This window comes from Aedes albopictus, chromosome 2 (genome assembly GCF_035046485.1).
Source record: "Aedes albopictus strain Foshan chromosome 2, AalbF5, whole genome shotgun sequence".
Taxonomy (NCBI): Eukaryota; Metazoa; Arthropoda; class Insecta; order Diptera; family Culicidae; genus Aedes; species Aedes albopictus.
The window spans coordinates 414,405,400-414,427,046 of NC_085137.1; the positions used below are offsets into that span (position 1 = coordinate 414,405,400).

General features: G+C 40.0%; 3 protein-coding genes across 22 annotated transcripts in view; 1 reads left to right on the forward strand and 2 right to left on the reverse strand.

Annotated features, from left to right (window-relative positions):
- Positions 1–16,830, forward strand: LOC134288486 (uncharacterized). Of its 2 annotated transcripts, XM_062853495.1 has the most exons (6): positions 1–313; positions 8,312–8,378; positions 8,463–10,513; positions 10,584–11,478; positions 16,247–16,423; positions 16,500–16,830. In XM_062853495.1, exons 1-6 carry the CDS (start codon positions 248–250, stop codon positions 16,640–16,642), a joined length of 3,399 nt encoding a protein of 1,132 aa, XP_062709479.1. In that variant the 5' UTR covers positions 1–247; the 3' UTR covers positions 16,643–16,830. The 2 variants fall into 2 exon arrangements, with proteins under 2 accessions (XP_062709479.1, XP_062709478.1); XM_062853494.1 differs by having other exon boundaries at positions 3–313; positions 8,312–10,513.
- LOC109426825 (protein encore) overlaps positions 1–21,647 on the reverse strand; it is a 739,407-nt gene that overhangs the window by 64,865 nt on the left and 652,895 nt on the right. The window lies entirely within an intron of this gene.
- The window catches only part of LOC109417873 (cytochrome c oxidase assembly protein COX18, mitochondrial), a 23,553-nt gene continuing 7,184 nt past the window's right edge, over positions 5,279–21,647 (reverse strand). For both annotated transcript variants that reach the window (XM_062853500.1, XM_062853501.1), the window contains exons 4-6: positions 17,107–17,217; positions 16,864–17,040; positions 5,279–5,335 (exon numbers count right to left, since the gene is read on the reverse strand). In XM_062853500.1, coding sequence (XP_062709484.1) covers positions 5,294–5,335; positions 16,864–17,040; positions 17,107–17,217 — 330 coding nt within the window. In that variant the 3' untranslated portion in view covers positions 5,279–5,293. The remainder of the gene's footprint in view (positions 5,336–16,863; positions 17,041–17,106; positions 17,218–21,647) is intronic.

The window sequence follows — 21,647 nt, forward strand, 5'->3', positions numbered from 1 at the left end:
TCTCCGTGCCATCTCTCAACCATTAGAACCACTCACTACTGGGATGGCCTCTCGAGACGATCCGAGTCTCCGTTATCAATCAATGTGTTTTGCGAATCCGACCGGAGTGGACGTTTCGTAAGAGTTTCGCTCGGGAAAGTAGTGTGAAATAAAGGACGAACGTGCGTTGGGAATAAGAACTCGGACGTTTCGGGACGTTTGCCAAGGCACGTGCTCTGCCGAGGATACCCCCAGGGAAGAAGAAATCATGGCATTCCAGAAACGAAGGATAATCTGGATACTGATGGCGATCGCCATCGAACAGACGTGTGGTGTAAGTTCTAATGGTGTTCGTTGGAATTTTCTACTGACTACTTGGTAGTCGAAGCAACAGTGAAACAGTGATGGCTACTAGAGTAGCTAGTCCTTATCAGTTTCCGAGAAAAACAAACACAGGACGAGATCAAGTGATGCGCAGTGAAAAGATGAGAATAATATGGGTTGACGTCGAATATTTGGTGTTTTGATGAATCATGTTCGAAACAATCTCTTAGATAAATTTCTTATGGGATCTGTGTGCAGTTAGTTTAGAAAAGCATCCATTGTGAAAAAGTTACTAATCAATGAAATTCACTGACATCTAACAAGTGAACAATCATAGGAAGTGATCCCTGCTATCAGTGTTGTTGATACTAGCAGACATATAGCTACGTTCTATAGTGATTTGTTTGTAAGCTCCAGCTCCATCATCTTGGGGTCGTACAAATGAACGATCGAACGCATGTTTTGTGTACTCTGTACCACGAGTATACTACGAACATATACGATGGCTGGCCAGTGCTCATTACCAAGAACATGTGTGTACAATCGAACTCGAGTCGTTATCATTCGAGGTTGAAGGCTGGAAACTGTGTGAAAATATGACCTACTTCAAGACGGCGATTCTTGATCGATTCAAATAGAAGAATAGAATCTCATTGGAATGCAGCTCGCAGCATTTGAACTATTGTCACTGTAGTGCACTGAAGGCATTTTAAAATGGATAAGCACTAGCATGGTATGGACTAGTGTGGTGGTTGAAATATCGAGGACCTAAGGTTGAATTCCACTCCCGGCAGACTCACAAATTAAACAGTTCTTCGTTCGAAAGTGGAGTCATGAGTCCAGAGATGAACTAGTTCAGAACTGAAAATATAAAATATAGGGTATTAAACGGCATATGTCTTCATCGTGATACACAACAAACATGCACATTTTTTTCAGTTGAAGGAACCATTACACATAATAAAAACATGGCCAAATAGGCCAAACATTTACTCAGCACCCTCGTTACAACATAAATTGTCTAGCAGACTCAAATGAAGGCTTCTAAAATCATTCCAATGGGTGAAAAATGTTTCAGAATACCCAAGTAACACGTTTTAGTCAAATAGGCTAAGAGAGGTTTTTAGAATCATCATAAAATCAAAATAAAGGTATTAGGTTTAATGACTGTTCTCAAACCCTCTACAAGACTAATTGGTCATCGAAATGTTATTTGGGTATTCTCCTCATGCCTTATTCACACGTCAGTCACTTATTATTCATTGGGTTATAACTCACTGCATGGAATGATTTTCTGTTAATCTGAATAAACTCTCAAGAGGATACCCTTCATGCAGGTCCGTTTTGGGAAGCTTCCGCTAGATGGCACAGAGAGCTTTCAAAAATGCCTCTAATTAGCATTGGCGTAGCTAGCTTTTTCTTTTTTCTCACTTGCTCTCCTAAACAAGCACGGAAAAGAGAATGATGAAAGAGGGGGCACAGGCCTGCATCCCGCTCTTTCTCGTGCTTGTTAAGGAGAGTGAGTAAGAAAAAAGAAAAAGCTAGCTACGCCAATGCTAATTAGGATGATGAACAGGACTCATCCAAACTATAGGGTGGATCACACTTGTGTAGACGGGTAGACATTTATATATAGGGTGGGGCGGGGCAAGATGGGTCGCATAAGGATGGATCACCATAACTTCGTAAATACAAATCGGATTGGTTTGGATTCGTCCGCTACTCTTTAATACACTAGTTAGCTATGCTAAAAGTCGATAAAAAGTTCATTAATTACAAAATATGATGTTAAACAAGCAGTTTTAAAAAGTGATCGATTTTGTGCCGTGACAAAAGTGCGGGGCAAGATGGGTCACCTTTTAAGTAATTAACATTTTCTCAACGAAAAACGTCAAAATATAATATTTGTTCCGCATTCAAATATGCTCCATATCCATACTGAGTAAACAAGAGCTACTAGTGAACATTTTATAAATTTATTTGGAATATAAAAAACTTTACGATTTGAGTGGTCCTAAGGCGACTTGAAAATCGATGTTTTTACTAAAAAATTATCATAATTTTATGTTATAATTTTGAGCGTTCATTCCGCTTGATTGAAGTCATTTATGAGATAGTCTTGTAATAAAAAATAAATAACTTTGGAATGCTCCAAAAATACGTTCAAAATTGAAGGTGACCCATCTTGCCCCGCGGCCGTTTATATGGGGATTATATGGAATGTATCGCATAAGAAAAATGGCTAAAAACCATTTTATTTTTGAATTCCAATGTGAGTGAATAATTTTTCAATCAATGCTCCAAACTTTTGTATATTCATGCTGGTCATCTAACAAAATTATTAACATAATCAAAACACATGTAATGCGCCCGAAAATGGCAGTGACCCATCTTGCCCCGCGACCCATCTTGCCCCGCCCCACCCTACAGTAGCTAAAAAGGATTTGTTCAAATATTACGTAACGCTAGGAGGAGGTTGAATTGTGCTAAAGTTGAGCAATTTGTAAGTAAATTTACTTTTTTTTGCGCTTCGTCCCGAAAGGATTATAAGCACAGCCACCATGAATACAAATCAAACCATGTAAGATTCATTCCTGATCGGTTCATCCGTTCGTGAGTTTTGTTGCCTCAAGCGGTCCCCAGACGACATGAATATATTGATAGTTTGAAGAAACACATCAATATATTGATGCCGTGTAAAGCGGACCCCACACGAGCATTAATACTTCATCAATATCGGTACTTTTTGTAGAAATTTTCATCAAACTTTCAGCTTAATCGAAGGATTTTCCAAAAATATATTAGGAAAACCATGAGTTTGACGAAAATTCCGTCAAAAAGTACCGATATTGATGAAGTATTGATGCTCGTTTAGCGGGCCCCACACGAGCCTCAATACTTCATCAATATCGGTACTGTTTGACGAAATTTTCGTCGAACTCACAGTTTTCCCAGTGTATCTATGGAAAATCTTTCGATTGAGCTTCAGCTTTAATGAAAATTCCGTCAAAAAGTATCGATATTGATGAAACATTGACGCTCGTTGGGGTCCGCTTTTGGGGCCCGCTTAAAGGCGACATCAATATATTGATGCAAATATTGAGGGAAATCAGAAAAGTTTTTTTTCGAGTTTCAATATTTCCCCTCTCAGATCGATCGCGGTAGCCGCGATCTATCACCTTACGAACACTATAAATAACCCCATATCCATGGATCGCATCACCGACCCAACGGTGACTCCCAGATCTCCCATCCTTTCAGTCTAACAAATACCCCAGTCCGTGCTGGTTGTGGGGATGCAGAGGTGATCTCGGTCTTTAGTAGCTACAACCAGCACACTCTAACATTCCTTTTTCTTCCCAACTGACTATAGGGACGTGGCCGGCGCCGTTATTGATCCTAAATGTATGAGCTGCTAGAATTGCACTTTGAGAATAAGTGGAGTGTCCCAGCCTTTATTCATTTGGATCTCAGTGCAATTGGTACCAGCTCAGATCAATCACGGAGTAGCAACCATTGACATGTATAGTCAGATTTGATCGTTTTTTTGATCGTTTGTAGAAACAATGCTTACAGAGTAAATGTTCTGATACGTTATATATATTTTTTTGACTTGATGATTTTGTGGCTATATCGGTCTCTTTCTACTCATAGTATAAGGGAGTAGAGATCAAAGTGGATAATGAAATGATAGATATGATAGAATTCGCTAGGTAGCGAACAAGTGTGAAAATTGTATAGATGGTGAAATTAGGCAAGTAGGCCATGTATTGAACGAATACATCGAATGCGTGAAACTTCTGCCGTGCGACCTGTGCTTTTAAACAGATCGGCTTGGTTGGTAGTTCATACCACCTTACCAAGACTGGTAAAAGTTTCAGGCACCCGACTGCCTATGTATTGTTCTGTTTTTCATCACAAACTCTATTGATCGGTAGCTTTTTCGGAATTCGCACTCCGTTCATAGGGGTATGCCTATATCGCGGCGTGTTCTTCCTATTAGCTTTTTCGATCTTATTGGATAGAACACTTTTCTTTTTAAGCCAAACTTTTTATATCATATACTGATTTATCGACCGTATTCTATTAATAACTTGATGATTTTGTGGCTATATCGGTCTCTTTCTACTCATAGTATAAGGGAGTAGAGATCAAAATGGATAATGAAATGATAGATATGATAGCCTGAAACTTTTGCCAGTCTTGGTAAGGTGGTATGAACTACCAACCAAGCCAATCAATACATGGCCTACTTGCCTAATTTCACCATCTATACAATTTTCACACTTGTTCGCTACCTAGCGAATTCTATCATATCTATCATTTCATTATCCACTTTGATCTCTACTCCCTTATACTATGATTAGAAAGAGACCGATATAGCCACAAAATCATCAAGTTATTAATAGAATACGGTCGATAAATCAGTAAATATATTTTATTGGTTCATTCGATGTTTTTTCGTGTTCTGACAAGCAATAAAGGGTCAGTTTGAAAAACAATTTCAACCAAATGAAGGGAAAATATTGCTTCGTAATAGTCCCAAAGACATCAAACAGATTTGAACCATATTTTGAATCCAAAAAAATCATTTTCAAAAGTGTCCAAAGTAGCCCCGCATTTCAAAAGTTACCCCGCACGACGGTAAAAAGAAGAGATAATTTGTAAGAAGCCATCCCGAAAAGTTACAAAATGGAACGAAAATCCAAGTCGACACTCATGGTGACGAACTATACAAAGTCAATGAAAAAATATTTGAAAAGAGGACATTATAAACATATGAATACAAACTATCATCTATGGTATAAAATAAAATTAATAAAATAATTAATATAGAATCCATAGAAAGAAAACAACAAAGAACAAACTTACCGGATAATCGCCTGCCATCAATCGAACGAAAATGCGAAAGGAAAAACAAATCGGGGCACCGAAGGCAACGTGCGCGCGAATCCGGCCTCCAGCTGCCGAGCCGTCACTACACACACTCTTATTCAACGAGGCTTGCCGAGTTGGATAAATACGAAGAGTGCTGAAAAAATCGAGTTTTGCAATGAGTTCCATACAAAATTTTATGCAATGATTTATACATTATACAACTCATTTGAGTTGCATTATGTTCACAATGCAACTCAAATAAGTTGCATAATGAACATTATGCAACTATTTTTCATTATGCAACTCATTTCAGTTGCATAATGAATCAGTTCGGAAAAAATGGCCATTATGATACCAAAATGAGTTGTATAAAATAGAAATTATGATACTGAATTGCATAAAATTAATTTCAATTCGCCAATTGGAACAGACCTTAAAAGAATATAAGTAAATTTTAACGATCATATCTAGTAAAGCTACTTAAAATACAATGTAACCATGACGAATTAGTTATTTATGCAACAAGTTGCAAAATGATGATTTTTTTCAGCACGTGTCGTACATTATCCAACGAGGCTTGCCGTTGCAAACAAAAAAGGAAACCGCCAGATGAAATACGATTACAGGATTGACTGATGGACCAAGAACAATAATGAAACCTCGTCATCTTGGGAGTGGACTGCGATATCTATTTAGATAACTAGGCAAAATTTATGTTATGTGTTGCATGTTTGTGTTTTGTGCATTTGTAATGTTCTATTTTATTTTTCCTATCTATCTTCCCGAACGCGGGGCCCGATATGAAAAATAAAATGAGCATTTGTAGGGTTCTGTTAGCAGTTGTCCGAATTGTGTCGCCCAACGTGAGGCAAGACACATTTGTAGTGTTCTACAAAACTTTATTCGTTACATTTGCGCCCAACGTGGGGCCCAATACTCAAAAGAAAACGATGCATTTATAGGGTTCCAATTTATCCGTTACACATTGTCACCCCCATCGACGGTATTCAAAATTAGATTGTTGTCCCTTTCTCTACCGCAGTCGTTGTCAAAAATAAAGCGAGCTGCATCGACCCACCGGCACCGGGGGCACTTTGACCCAATTGGCTTCTTTAGCGGTGTTGAGATAGTTCCATATTCTGAATCTGCATGCCAAACTGAGCCGAAATCCAAATTTTCATGAATTTGCTTGCCCGGGAACCTATTTAAAAATTAAATTGAAGTTTGTATGGGAGCGATTTGTCGAATCACACCTCGTTGCATTTTGTACTGGGTGGAGCTGTCAAACAGTTGCCCAGCTGTCAAAAGGTGATTACGAATAATCTCTTTGAAATTGATTTTAGGTATCAAAATAAAGTTCTTAAAATCTGAAAATAGTTATTTATGCAATAAGTTGCAAAATGATGATTTTTTCGGCACGAGTCGTACATTTATCCAACGAGGCTTGCCGAGTTGGATAAATACGACGAGTGCTGAAAAAATCGAGTTTTGCAACGAGTTGCATACAACATTTTTTGTAATTACGAAAAATACCTATCTAGTATAATATATTCTCGCAACACAATCATGTATCAGGAGGAACCACGTGCGAGCATCCGTGCTCATCAGTGTAGTTTTTTTTTTATTCGATCTGGTAGGCTATGGTGTAGCATTTGATCGAGCTCCCGTTGTCAAACAGTTGTTTGTTGACAAAGGCAGAAGTCGCTAAAGTACCTCCACCAGCTTCTTTCTCACCCGTACGGCCATCGGAATCAGAATAAAAGTCGTCTAGATTCATATTCCTGCTGAAGAGTGGATGTAGAATCACCAGCTGAATCTACGGATAACACGAAATTCAGTGCAAAGTGTGTGCTGGCAAAAGTGCCGAAAAGTGCTACTTTTCGGCACACTTGCATCAGAAGAGAAAAGTAGGCCTTTTCATGACACTTCAACCAACTGAAAAGTGAAGTTTTTCAGAACGTAATTACAAAAAAATCATAGTGGCTCAGAAAAAGGTGCTCTTTCGTATAAAATCAAAAAAGGAATACATTTTTCAAAATTTAAAAACCCAATTAGCCAATTTTGGGTAAATACCGTTTTTATTTCAAAATTAGGTAGAAAAAACTCACGTTTAGGTTGAATTGCCTACTCTTGAGTATATTTTGTTTGCTGGAGTTAAAGGCACACTACCTAGTGAGCCTAAGCCTGGAATTCAAACAGCTCCGAAAACTCAACTAAAACATCTTTTATAATTTATTAGAAAATGCGTTCATGAAGCGCCACTTTACTTTTTCAACATTTGTGAAATAATAAAACACTCCAATCTTATTTTACGTCCGTTCCTTTAACGTTAGATTGAGGTCCATTTCAATCATTATTGTCGTCGCGGTTGAAACCCGAAGTTTACCCACACGCGACAATCGACTTTTCTCCAAATCCATGCGAGAAACCTAACGTCGGACATAGTGCGCTGGACAGCGGATCTGATCCTCTATCCAGCGCACTATGCCCGAGGTGCGTGCGACGCACGGTTTAGGAGAAACAGAGATTTTCACATGTCGAAAATTCCGATTTTCAACAACACGAACAATACATCCGAACCTTTTTTTTGCGATCCGTATTCGACCCGTATTTTTGACCATAACTCCGTCAATTTGTAACTGATTCACATGAAATTTGGTTCAAGTTGGCTTTTTACTTCACAGAATCGTTACCTGTTCTGTGGCGGAGTTGGTTAACACGCCCTGTCTTGCGAACTTGGAAAAACGTGGGTTCACACCCCACCAGAACTACGGTGATTTTTTTCACTACTTTTCACACCTTTTTCAACACATATTGTGCCTATAAACTTCAGGCATTGATAACTTTGTTTAGTGATGTTTTGAAGCAACACCCCCACCCCCAATCAATGTAGATTGATCAGTTTTCAGATGTTCAAAAATATAATTAAACAAATCAAAAACCGAAATTTCATGAAATCGCGAATAAAAAAGAATAGTTGACCAACACTTTTAATCGATTTTAGACGACGAAAAATGAAATTTAGATCAAAATAAAAGAATTTGCGTATTAGAGGGTCGACTATTGATTTAATGATTTACTTCATATGAACTACCGTAACAAATCATAATTGAACTCCAACTATTTACAGATCTACGATCCACGAACCAACTCGGGTCCTAACAGGAACATGATGCCTCAAATTCACGGCGATTACAGTAAGGTCCACACTCACAAGTCACGAGCGTATGAACCAAACTACGCCCGAAGTGACCATAACCTCCACTATCACTCATCCGCAGCTTCCAATCAACAACCTGTGTACGTACCGGCGGTAACGACCACTACCAGAACAGAGCCGCTGATCCAGAAGCAAAGGGCCGAGAAGCTACAGTCATCCTACACCGGATACGGGAATGAAAATGCTATCTTAGATGCGAGTAATCCAAAACTGAAGAACAGCCAGAATTTTGAAAATGCGGACAGCTTCACTGGACTGCAGTGTCCGCCGCTTCAGTCGGGTCAGTTCGTGTACATTATGGATTGTAGGCAGTACCTGAACTGCTGGAAAGGCCGTGGTTACATACAGAGTTGCGCTCCAGGGACGTTGTTTAATCCGGAAACGAGTCAATGTGACCAGCCGTCGAAGGTCAACTGTATTACGTCCAACACGATGGATGGCTATCAAAGCTTAGCTAGGCTTAGAAAACCAAAAAACTCCCAGTTGGCGTCGTATGTCCAGGAAGATTATGACGACTCTAGGTATGGACAGCCGACAGCAGCTCTGGAAGTTCGATGTCCACCTCATGTTATAGGTCTGAGGGCACATCCCACTGACTGTAGAAAGTTTTTGAACTGCAATGACGGAGCGACTGTGATTCAGGATTGTGGACCAGGTACGGCCTTCAACCCGGCGATTTCGGTATGTGATCATATCTACAAAGTTGATTGTAATAGAAATGAGAATTTGATCCATCACGGGTCAACCAAACAAACCAATCCGGACGCGGAGGAAATCGATGTTGAGAGCGTCAGCTATGACATCGACGTACGGTTCCGAGGGGATGACGAACCAGCATTCAGCACCGTTCCTAGTATTCCACTTCAAGCTTCAAGACCTATCTATCAACGACCAGCTTCCAGTGATATAAGACCAGTTTACGTAGCCCCTCCAACAACTACTCCAGCTACCACGACTCCCAAGATGAACCAAGCAAATACAAGGTTCAATCCCACTTACTACCAAAAGGTTACTCCTAACCCACGAGAGTCGACAGTCGGCTCTACGGAATTACCTCTGAGTGAAGCTTTAAAAATGCTGCTCAAGCCATTCATGGGAAATAAGGACGTCGACATCAACATGACCAGTCTTAATACCAAGATGAGTTCTACGACTCCACCAGCAGATCTTAACGTTCTTGGAATAAACCAAAGCCCCAAGCCATCCAACAAGACTTCCGCTTACATTGCATCTCCGTACGAAATCAACTCACAGCTCGGTGGATATCAATCCGTAGTCTACGGTATGCCAACCTACCGGCCCCCAGTACCATTCCACCCCTCGTTCAACAGCCAGAACTTCAACCGTCAACATGCCTCGTCGCCGATTACCCCTCAACAGCATCAACAGAAACAACAGCCCCAACAGTTCTACCCTGTGTTCCGGCCCCGTGCCACTACGACCAGTCCTCCCGTTAGAAGCCGATTCGGTGAAGAATCCTCCCAGTGGCGTCCAATGGCTACGGTTACAACAACTAAACGACCCACGACAACTGCCGATCCATGCGAGGGTAAGTTCCTTTGTGACAACGGAAGGTGCATCGATCAGGCCAAGGTCTGCAACGGCAAGAACGACTGCGCGAATCGGGCTGACGAACGCAACTGTAGCCATCTCGGGTACGAAGTTCGGCTGTCGAATAAACACCACGGACGGGTCGAGGTGAAGATCTTGGACAAGTGGGGCTACGTCTGTGACGACAACTTCAGTCTGGAAGCCGCCAATGTGCTCTGCCGGGAGCTCGGTTATGAAACGGGTGCCTTGGAGTTGAAACCTCACTCGTTCTACCCACCGAACGCTGCCATGATGCGGGACGGCAGTCCGGTGTTCATTATGGACGAAGTCCGGTGCAGCGGAAACGAGACTTCGTTGAGGGAATGTGACTTTGCCGGGTGGGGCGTTCACGACTGCAATGCCGAGGAAGTGCTGGGTGTGGTTTGCAAGACTCCGAAGATGACCTGCCCGCTGGATTATTGGCTGTGTGATACGTCGGCGGAATGCGTCCCGGTGGGATTCCTGTGCGACAACGTCAACGACTGCGCCGATGGTTCGGACGAAAGCGTTGCGCATTGCAATGTGAGTATGGTTATCTAGGGTTAATTTCGACCTTTAGAATAAAGTTCCTCATAAACATCTTATATTACAGGCACCCCTAGAGATGAGACTAGTGGAAGGTCCAACGAAACAGGAAGGTCGTGTCGAGGTGAAATACCGTGGAATCTGGGGTACCATTTGTGATGACGACTTCGGCATTCAGGAAGCTCGCGTAGTCTGTCGCCAGCTAGGGTTCAACGGTACGGCAGAAGTTCGCAAGAACAAGTACAAACAAGGCACCGGACAAATTTGGTTGGATCAGGTGGCTTGCAGTGGTAACGAGACTTCGATTGACGACTGTATCCACTGGCACTGGGGAGAGCACAACTGTGGCCACGGTGAAGATGTGGGCGTAAAATGCGGCCTTACGGTGCAGGCTCCCCGGCCAACGTCGGCGCAGCTTCGTGCCGCCGGAAAGTCGTTCAAGCTCGATTTTGTCGAGAAGTCCAGCAAAATTTATCCGGATAGCTGCGGGCAGTTGCAAATCAACCCAAACCTAGTAAAGCCTACCTACGGCTCTCGAGTGGTTCACGGTGGAGAAACTGTCTACGGTCATCATCCGTGGCAGGCGGCTTTGAGGGCAAAGAAGCAAGGAAAATCGGTCCACTGGTGTGGGGCAGTTTTGATTTCCAAGTACCACATTCTGACGGCAGCTCACTGTCTGATCGGTTATCCCAAGGGAGCCTACATGATCCGTATCGGTGACTACAATACGGATGCACTGGAACAGGCCGAGATCGACATCTTCATCGAAGATTACTACATTCACGAAGAGTTCCGAGTTGGGCATCATATGAACAACGACATTGCCGTGGTGCTGCTGAAGACACCGATTCGGTTTAGCGAGTATGTCCAGCCGGTTTGTCTACCGGCGAAGAGTCAACCGTACCAGGAGGGAATGAATTGTACAATCTCCGGATGGGGTTCAACGCAGTCCGGTTCGTCAGGTAAGATAACATTTTTTAACAATAGGAAGTTGAACAAATGTAGTTGTGGAATCCTCCAGGCATTCCTCCAGGAATTCCGCCGGAGAATTGTGTCAAGGATTCCTCTAGTGATTCTTTCAGGGATTCCCTTAGGAATTACTACAAGAATTTGTCAATGAATTTCTCCAGTTATTATTCCAGAGATTCCTCCACGAATTTCTACAGTAATTCCTTCCAAAAATTTATCCATGCATTCCTCCAGGAATTCCTCAAGGGATTTCTTTAGAAATTTCTTCAAGGATTCCTCCCAGAATTTCTCTGGGGATTCCTCTTGGAATTTTCCGGGTACTCAATCAGAGCTTCCTCTAGGATTTCTTTCTGGGATTGTCTCAGGAATTTATCCAGGTATTTCTCCAGAGATTTCTCTAGGAATTCCTACAGGAAAAATAAGGAAATACTTTAGATATTCCTTCAGAAATTCCTCTAGGGATTGCTCCAGATTTCTCTAGAGATTCCTCCAGGAATTCCTACAGGCATGTCTCCAGGAACTGTTCCAGGGTCTTCTCAGGAATTCTCCCAGGTATTCCTCCAGACATTCATCCATGCATTTCTACAGAGATCCATCTAGGAATTACTCAAGGGAACCCTCTAGGGATTTCTTCATGAATTCCTCCAGGGATTCTTCTACGGAATTGTCCAGGAATTCTCCAGCGATTCCCACAGGAGTTTCTTCTAGAATTTATTTGGAATTCCTACAGGGATGCATCCAGAGATTCCTCCAGAAATTGCTTCAGGGGTTCCTCCAAGAATGCTTTCTAAAATTCCTCCAGGTCCTCTAGGCATCCTTTCAGGCATTACTCCAGGAATTTCTCCAGGCAATTCAGCACGATTTCTGCAGGGATTCTTCTACGGATTCGTCCAGGAATTCAATCAGAGATTCCTCCAGGAATTCCTTCAGGCTTTTGTCCGGCAATTACTCCAAGAATTCCTTCAGGAATTTTTCCAAAGATTCTTCCAGGAAATGTGTCAGGGATTCTCCAAGGGATTTCTCCAGGGGTTTCTCCTGTAATTCTGCCAGAGATTCCTCCAGGAACTGCTTCAGGGATTCCTCCAAGAATTTCTCCACGAATTCTTCCAGGCATTCCTGCAGGAACTCCACTTGGGAAAGGCAGACAATTAAACGTTCCATAATAAATACAAAATTTCCCATAAATAATTCGAAAAATCCCAGTAAAGAAACAGGGGTGTAAGCAGTAATAAATAACAAAAGTTCCATAAACAAATAAGAAAATGCATAAATAAATGAAAAAATTCCATAAATAATTGATTTTTGGGCAATTAAAAACGTCAAATCATTGCATTTTTGACGTTTTTAATTGCCCAAAAATCAATTATTTATGGAATTTTTTCAACCAACTGTTGCAATAAAAAAGCCATTTTTCCCACCAAATAACTTCGAATTTTCCATAAATAAATCCGATTTTTCCATAATAAATTAGAAAATTCACAATAAAAAAATATCGAAAAAGCAATAAAAAATACAAAAAAATGCAATAAAAAATGACGAAATTACCCATGAAAAACAAATGCAGGAAAGCATGAGACAGTGAAATGCTGAATCACACTTATATATGACTGAAACGTCTGAAAAGTTTGCGTAACTATGATTGCAATTTACCGAGCAATTGCTTGCTGTCCGAACTCGCTATCGCTCGTCGGACCTAAAAAAGGGATAACATCTATGTTTGCATTATACCGGGCAAATTCTTGGATCTGTGGTTTGCCTAGAACTGAATCGATGCAGTTGCGGTGCATCGGATATCGGAAACTTCGGCGGCCTTCTGCCGCCTCAGTTCCTCAATCCTCTATGCGGCTTCGCCGCATGTTCTATATTCTATATAATTTTTTTGGCTCAAAATGCATCTACGTTTATTGCTCGTTTTTTGACATTTATTGATAATTTATTTTTTTATTTATTGCACTTTTTGAATTATTAATTGCTTTTTAGATATTTTTTTATTGTGAATTTTCTAATTTATTATGGAAAAATCGAATTTATTTATGGAAAATTCGAAGTTTTCTGGTGGGAAAATTGGCTTTGTTTATTGCAACAGTTGAATTATTCATTGCATTTTTGACGTTTTTAATTGCCCAAAAATCAATTATTTATGGAAACTTTTGATTTATTTATGCATTTTTTTATTTGATTATGGAAATTTTGTTATTTATTACTGCTCACAGCCCTGTTTCTTCACTGGGACTTTTCGAATTATTTATGAAGAATGATCACTTTCTTATGAGTCGTTTATATTTTAGGCCTTGGGAAACCCCCAGGAATTTTTCAAGGACTTTCTTCAGAAATTTGTCCAGGAATTCCTCCGAGATTAAAATTAAATATTCCTCCAGGAATTCCTTCAGGGACTGCTCCAGGAATTCCTTCAGGAAAATTAAGGAAATCCTTCAGATATTCCTTCACCACTTCCTTCAGGGATTCTTCCAGGAATTTTTGCAGGAATTTCTCCAGAAATTCCTTGAAGGGATTCCGCCAGGGATTTCTCCTTTGGCTTCTTCAGGATATCTTGCAGGGATTCCACCTTCCAGGGATTTGTACAGATATTTCTCCTGGGATACTTCCAAGCATTCCTTCAGGAATTTCTCCAGGATTTTTCCAGGTATTCCTACAGAAATTCCTCCAGAATTTCCCAAAAAATCTCCTCCAGGGATTCCTCCAAGGATTCTTCTAGCGATGTATCCAAGAATTCCTCTAGATATTCCTCTAGGAGTTCTTCCAGGAAATGCTGCAGGCATTTCTTCAGGAATTCCGCCGGAGATTCTTCCAAAAAGTGTGTCAAGGATTCAGGGATTCCCTTAGGAATTACTACAAGAGTTTATCAATGAATTTCTCCAAAGATTCCCCCAGGAATTTCTACAGTAATTCTTCCGTTCCCCAAAAATTTATCCATGCATTACTCCAGGAATTCCTCGAAGGATTTCTTTAGAAATTTCGCCAAGGATTCGTCCCAGAATTCCTCTGGGGATTCCTCCTGGAAGTTTCCGGGTACTCAATTAGAAATTCCTCCAGGATTTCTTTCTGGGATTGTCTCAGGAATTTATCCAGGTATTTCTCCAGAGATTTTTCTAGGAATTCCTTCAGGAAAAATCAGGTAATTCTTCAGATATTCCATCGGAAATTCCTCCAGGAATTCCTCTAGGGATTCCTACAGAAATTCCCCTAGGGATTTCGCCAGGAATTGCACCAGGGATTTGTTCGGATATTTCTCAAGGGATTCCTTAAGGCATTCTTTCAGGAATTCGTTCAGGAGTTCCTCCATGTCTTCCTCCAGGGATTTTTCCAGGAATCCCTTCAGAGAATGCTCTGGAAATTCTTCCAGGGATTGCTCCAGGAATTCTTTTATTGATTCTTTCAGAAATTCCTGTCGGAATCCCTTAAAAAATGTATTCTGAGTTCATAAATTTCAAAAATCCTTCCATCATCACCCATGAATTTCTCCAGGAATACCTGAAGACTTTTTTTAATTATTTCTAGGGTTTCTAGGGAAATTTCTCCTGCGATTTGTATTACAATTCTCTAATATAACTTTAGAGGAATGCATACAAGAGCTAGGAAATTCTCCAAGATGTCATCCAGGACTTCTTTCACAATTTTCTCCAAGAAATCCACGAATTTGTTCAGGAATACTCTCTGCAGTTCCTGCAAAAGAATTCCTTCAGAAGTTCGTCTTTGGTTTCTTTCAGAAATATATCTTGAGATCCTTTTTTCTCTCCAACAAGTTATCCATGGATTTATGGAGGAACTCCTCCAGAGATTTCTCTAGGATTTTTCCAGGGATGTCTTGAGGGTGTTCACTTAGAATGTCTTTCAGGGATTCTTCCTAATAATTCAGGCCAAACATTTCAATAGGTCCTATCTGCATTTGAGAGGCTCTCTTTTTTCACTTTCTCTTTCAATTATTACAATGTAATGATACACTTTTCAACTATTTTTGCAGTACAAATCAAAAGACCATTGTTTTTACCATCGTTCTATGCAAGGAGACAATCATAATTCAAATAAACAACTGAGATATTAACGAAAGAGAGGGAAGCCAAAGAGAGCCTCTCTTCTGCAGATTGGACCTTTAGACATGTTTGGCCTGAATTGTCAAGGGATTCCTTTGAAAATTCCCCTGAAATTCCTCAAGGGTTTCCTGCAACGATTGTTTTAGGGCTTATTCTAGGATTCCTTTCAGCATTTCACCAAGGACTTCCTTCTGAAAAGTGTAGGGGTTTCTCCAGAAATTTCTTTTGGAATTCCTCCAAAGGTTGCCTAGGTTTCCAGGGATTCTTTCGGGGATTCCAGCAGTTTCTTTTGGAATTAACTCAGTGATCCCATCAGAAATTTTTACTATAATTCCTTCAGGGATTTTCAGACAATTTTCCAGCAATTTATTCAGGGAAGACTCTTTCAAAAATTCTTTCAGGGATTTTCTTGAATGTACCAAGAATTCCTCTAGGATTTCCTTCTTGTTTTCCTCTAGACATTTATTTTTGAATACATTCCAGTAATTTGTCCCGGAATTCTTTCAGTTGAATTTAAAAAAATCCAAGGATGCCATTATATGAGAGTTCTCCGGTAATACCTCCAAGAATTCTTACAGGGATAAATTTTCCGGTGAAAAGTGATTCCACAGAGCGTTAACAATATGAGAGTAGTCAGTTGATGTTTTTACTAACAAATGTATATAACGTACCTATTCATCTAACCTACATATCTTTCTCTATATTGCAGTGCACTCACTGGAGCTGCGAGCAGCTAAGGTGCCTCTACTTTCGGACGCCACGTGCAACAAACCGGAAGTCTATGGAAACAACATCACCGAAGGAATGTTCTGCGCCGGTACGCTGGACGGTGGCGTAGATGCCTGCGAGGGCGATTCCGGTGGCCCGTTGGTATGCGCCAGTAGCCGTAAGTATTCGAACGGAATGTTCATCCTTAGGTATACGACAAAATGCTGACATTTTCGCTTCCCCTCATTTTCCAGGTGGCCACACACTGTACGGAATCATATCCTGGGGCCTGCACTGCGGCTACGCTAACAAACCGGGAGTTTACGTCAAGGTGGCTCACTATCTGGATTGGATCGAGCAAAAGCTAAAACAATCGCAACACACGTATGGAGTATAGTAGGTGGAGACGATAATTCTTGCCAGAGTGCCATTGTAGTTCGTTGCCTTTATCTTAATGCCACACACAACCAAAGTGAAATACTCAGACTTAGGGAGTACTCTATGTAGAATTAAAAAACCAACAAGCCGGATGTTACCGTTTTTTACAGGAATAAAATAAATCTTTTTACTATTTTACACAATACACCTCAAACTGTATCATTTGGGTCCTAAACCTACCTTTGCCAATAGAGCGTCGAATCTAGAGGAAAATGTTGCCTTTATGTGTTGATAGGGCCGGGCGATTTCCGAGGGCACCAGGGGGACTCCGACCAGCCGTTTGAAACGAGGTGACATCAGTAGCAGATTTTGGCCTAGACCGCAGGCGCTCGAGGTTACCCAGTACAGACAGAGACACTGAAAATTATTGATGGTGTATTGAATGAACAAAACTTGTATTTCTATCTGGAAGTTTTTTTTTACCGATGGTACTGTGGCTGCGACGGGTATCATCAGTACGCTCAAGCCTCGGAACATGTTGGTAAAAATTTTCTGCAATCTGGAAGGCTCACGGGTTCTAGCGGCACTTTGAATCTAAATAAAACGAAAAAGAATGGGGTTTTCCATCAGATAATTCTTGCTAAAAGCAGGCTACCGTCGTGCGGGGCTTCTTTATACACTTTTTCATGGTTTTTCAACTTTATGCCATTATAACTCCCAGAGTAGAGAATGGATTTTCACAATTTTTACACATAATAATCGTGATTATGTATGTAGGATGTATGCAAAATTTGAACTAAATCCATCAATAAACAAAAAAGTTGTTCATACACCAATCGGACACATCTCATATAGAACCGGATGGGGGCTACTTTGGACATTTTTATCTATAACAAAACTGCATTTTAAATTCCAGGGTTATTTAGAAAATTACTTTATACCATTACTGCCCCCACTCGCAGAACAGTCCCATATGAATAGGAAACCCAGCAAAGACGGGACTGTTATGCGAGTGGGGGCAGATTACTGTACTATACTATATCAAACATGACTTCAATAAAAATATGCGTTTTTAGATAAGTCTGTGCTACCTTTGGTATTATGAGCAGCGTGATATTGTAATATAGACAGCCTGAAAAAAGGGACCATCAATCATTTATTTAGCTGAAACGATCATTTATAGTGTATAACGATACAAATATTTGATTGTATATGCTACGTTGATACATCTTGGACGAATTGATCAACCCCCTTTGAAATTTATGAATTGTAGAAACAATGTTTACAGAGCAAATGTTCAGATACGATATGTATATTTTTTTGGTGTACTCGATGTTTTTTCGCCTTCTGACAGGCAATAAAGGGTTTGTTCGAAAAACAATTCCAACCAAATGATGGGGGAAATATTGCATCATAATAGTTCCAAAGACATAAAACAGATTTGAACCATACTTTGAATTCAAAAAATCCATATTCAAAAGTGTCCAAAGTAGCCCCGCACGACGATGCTCATTACTACTAAGTACAGTATGACCCATACAAAAATGAGAAAGTTTTCGAAGACATTGTTCACCTGCTTCCAATCGATAAACCATGCATTTATCTATTGGATTATATAGTTGAGACACTAATTTAACAATGACATAGAAACATTTGGAGGTTTCAATCATAAACCTTTGAAAAAAATAATGTTGAAAATTGGTACGGATATAAATATTTGTTACAATTATAAGACAGAATAATTGTTTCATGTGTTATACGTTTATTATTCGTGCGTTCTTTGTGATGTATGTGTTATTTTAGCTTGTATATATTCCCATAAATTTTATGCACATTTATAGGGTTCTGCAAAAATAGAGGCCCATGAAATGCAATTAAATTTTGATTGCCAACTTTCAGGCCATTTCGGACTGAAGTCAAATACTACTGTGGGGTGCCCTAATTTCGCGCGGGTCCAAATTTCACTCACTGATAATATTTAGAGATCATAATCATAGAACTGGTTGTTGAATTGTCCAAATTTCACTTTAGATAGTGAAGCTAAAGTGAAATTTGGACAATTGTACAATTAGTTTCATGATTATGATCTCTAAATATTATCAGTGAGCGAAATTTGGACCCGCGCGAAATTAAGGCACCCCACGGTAGATATGTAAACCTTTCCTTGCCACGGACTTCAAGTTATTGAGTTCAAGTATCGAAATCCGAAACCTGATGCCTGATAAGAATTAGTTTTCCTAGACAAAAACGAACTATGAAAGCAGCAACAACTGCTGTGAACTAAAAGGCAAACTGCCAACTAAAATACAATTCCACGATGACTGATGGGCCCAAACCAATACATGAAACCTCGTCATCCTGTGATCGGGAGATGTTATCCATCTGGATAACAGGGCACATTTATGCTCTGTGTTGTGCTGTGTAAATTTGTGATGCTTCTTGTTTGTGTATTTGTAAGGTTCTGTGTGTCGTGTTATTTTGATGCTTTGATAATAGTTAAATTTTAGACAGGCTGAGGACAACGTTGAAAATAAAAACGTTCCCAAGCTTCCTTAGAAAGCAATTGATTATTTTGCAAAGTAACTAATACGCTTATAATATGATTGTACTTTGCGTTCCTGGTGACAAAAACCTTAACGAAAGCATTTTAAGCAGAGAAAACCACAATTTCCAATCGCCTGTTAAAATTGCATTTTGGACATCGAATATATGATTTGGACATCCTCAGGTGTTTATATAATTTGGACAGAGCAATTATCTTAATGTCTAGCCATGAATACACTAAGGTCTTTTTTTACACGGTGGATACGTCCCGTGTAAAAAAAACGTGTTAATTCGCGAAACCGTGTAAAAAAAACTGAGGGAAATCTGAAAATATTTGACATGTCCTGACCTGCAGATATCCGAGTTTTGTTTTAGAGAGTTAATAAGAAAAGGGGGGGGGGGGGTAGTAGTAAGGGTTGAACCTAGGGGTTAGTGGGGAAGGGGAAAGGGATGGGTTATGGGGAGCAGACTGCATACTGTTTCCAAGGAAGATCGCAGAGGATATTTTGGGGTGTTAAGGACTGTCCAGACGGACGAAACGAAGGATCAAGGAGGCTGTCAACACCCTACAGGTCCACGGAGCAAGGTGGTGTAGATAACACCCAGGAACTTTCGCGAGTAAAGGCTTTAATATCTACGAGCGTAATCGATTGATTGTTGTTACATCACTGATACTGTTCAACATCCTACAGGTCTACGGAGTATTGTTCTGTAAATAAATAATTTTCAAACATGACCTCCAATTTTGATCTCCAAGAGCTTCCGCGAGTAAAGGCCAGAAGATCTACAAACATAGCCAATGGTTTCTTGCTACATTACCGATGCGTTGTAACATCCCAGAGGTCCATGAGCATTGTACTGAAGAGTATTCATTCCTAAAGATAAGCTAGGTCTTCCATGAACTTCCGCGAGTTAAGGCCTTAAGATCTACAAGCGTACTTAATGAATTGTTGTTACATTTCTAATATGTTGTAACATGCTACAGGTCCATGAACATTTTTTCTGTAAGGAACTAATTTTCATAGATGTTCTAGGTCCTCCAAGAGCTTTCATGAGTAAAGACCTGAAGATCTACAAGCGTTATCAATGGTTTGTTGTCACATTACTGATACAGGCCTAGGGAGCATAGTTCTGTAGAGAAATAATTTCCAAAGATGATCTAGGACCTGCCAGAACTTCCACGAGTAAAGGCCTTAAGATCTACAAGCGTAATCAATGGATTGTTGTTACATTTCTAATACGTTCAAGGACCTCCAAGAACTCCCATGAGTAAAGACCTGAATATCTACAAGCGTTATCAATGGTTTGTTGTCACACTACTAGTACAGTGTAGCGTCATACAGGTTCAGGAAGCATATTTCTGTAGATAAATAATTTCCAAAGATGATCTTGGACCTCCAAGAACTTCCACGAGTAAAGGCCTTAAGATCTACAAGCGTAATCTATGGATTGCTGTTACATTTCTAATACGTTGTAACATGCTACAGGTCCATGAACAATTTTTCTGTAAGGATCTAATTTCCATAGATGTTCTAGATCCTCCAAGAACTTCCGCGAGTAAAGACGTGAAGATCTACAACCGTTATAAATGGTTTGTCGCCACACTACTGATACAGTGTAGCGTCCTGCAGGTCCAGGGTTCATAATTCTGAAGAGAAACAATTTCGAAAGATGATCTAGGGCCTCCAAGAACTTCCACAAGTAAAGGCCTTAAGATTTATAAGCGCAATCATTGGATGTTCCCAAGAACTTCCGCGAGTATAGACCTGAAGATCTACAAGCGTTATCAATGGTTTGTAGTCACATTACTGATACAATATAGCGTCCTAAAGGTCCAGGTAGCATAGTTCCGTTGAGAAATAATTACCAAATATCTTCTAGGTACTCCAAGATCTTCCTAGAGTAAAAGCCTTAAGGCAAAACTGGAAGCATTTCCTCATTTTTTTGGTTTTTGATTTTTTATTAAATAACGAAGCAATATTTTCAAAATTGGTTTTCGTACACATGTATGGAGTATGGATCAAGGTATCTTCTGAATTCTCTTGTGGTGGAAAAAGTTTTCCATTTTTTTCAGAAACCATTTTTTTGTGAGATTTTATTCAAAAATGGTTTCCGCAAAAACGAAAAACATTTTCCACTACAAAAAAAATCATAAGATACCTTGATCCATACTCTACATGTGTACGAAAACCGATTTTGAAATTATTGCTTCGTTATTTAATAAAAAATCAAAAATTAAAAAGTGAGGAAATGCTTCCAGTTTCGCCTTACGATCTACAAGCATAATCAATGAATTGTTGTTACACTACTTATACGGTGTATAGTGTATAGATCATACAAGACCATGGAGCATTGAGCTGAAGAGAACAAATCTCCAAAGATATTCTAAGTCCTCCAAGAACTTCCGCGAGTAGAGGCCTTAAGATCTACAAGGGCAATATATGAATTTTCATTATATTATCGATGCTGTGCAACATCCT

Bases quoted from the DNA above. Each gene is read 5' to 3' on its own strand.
- LOC134288486 (XM_062853494.1), top strand. From the start codon at position 248: ATGGCATTCCAGAAACGAAGGATAATCTGGATACTGATGGCGATCGCC. The intron at 10,514-10,583 runs GTGAGTATGGTT...CTTATATTACAG, and splicing joins AAAGCGTTGCGCATTGCAAT to GCACCCCTAGAGATGAGACT. The intron at 16,424-16,499 runs GTAAGTATTCGA...CTCATTTTCCAG, and splicing joins GTTGGTATGCGCCAGTAGCC to GTGGCCACACACTGTACGGA.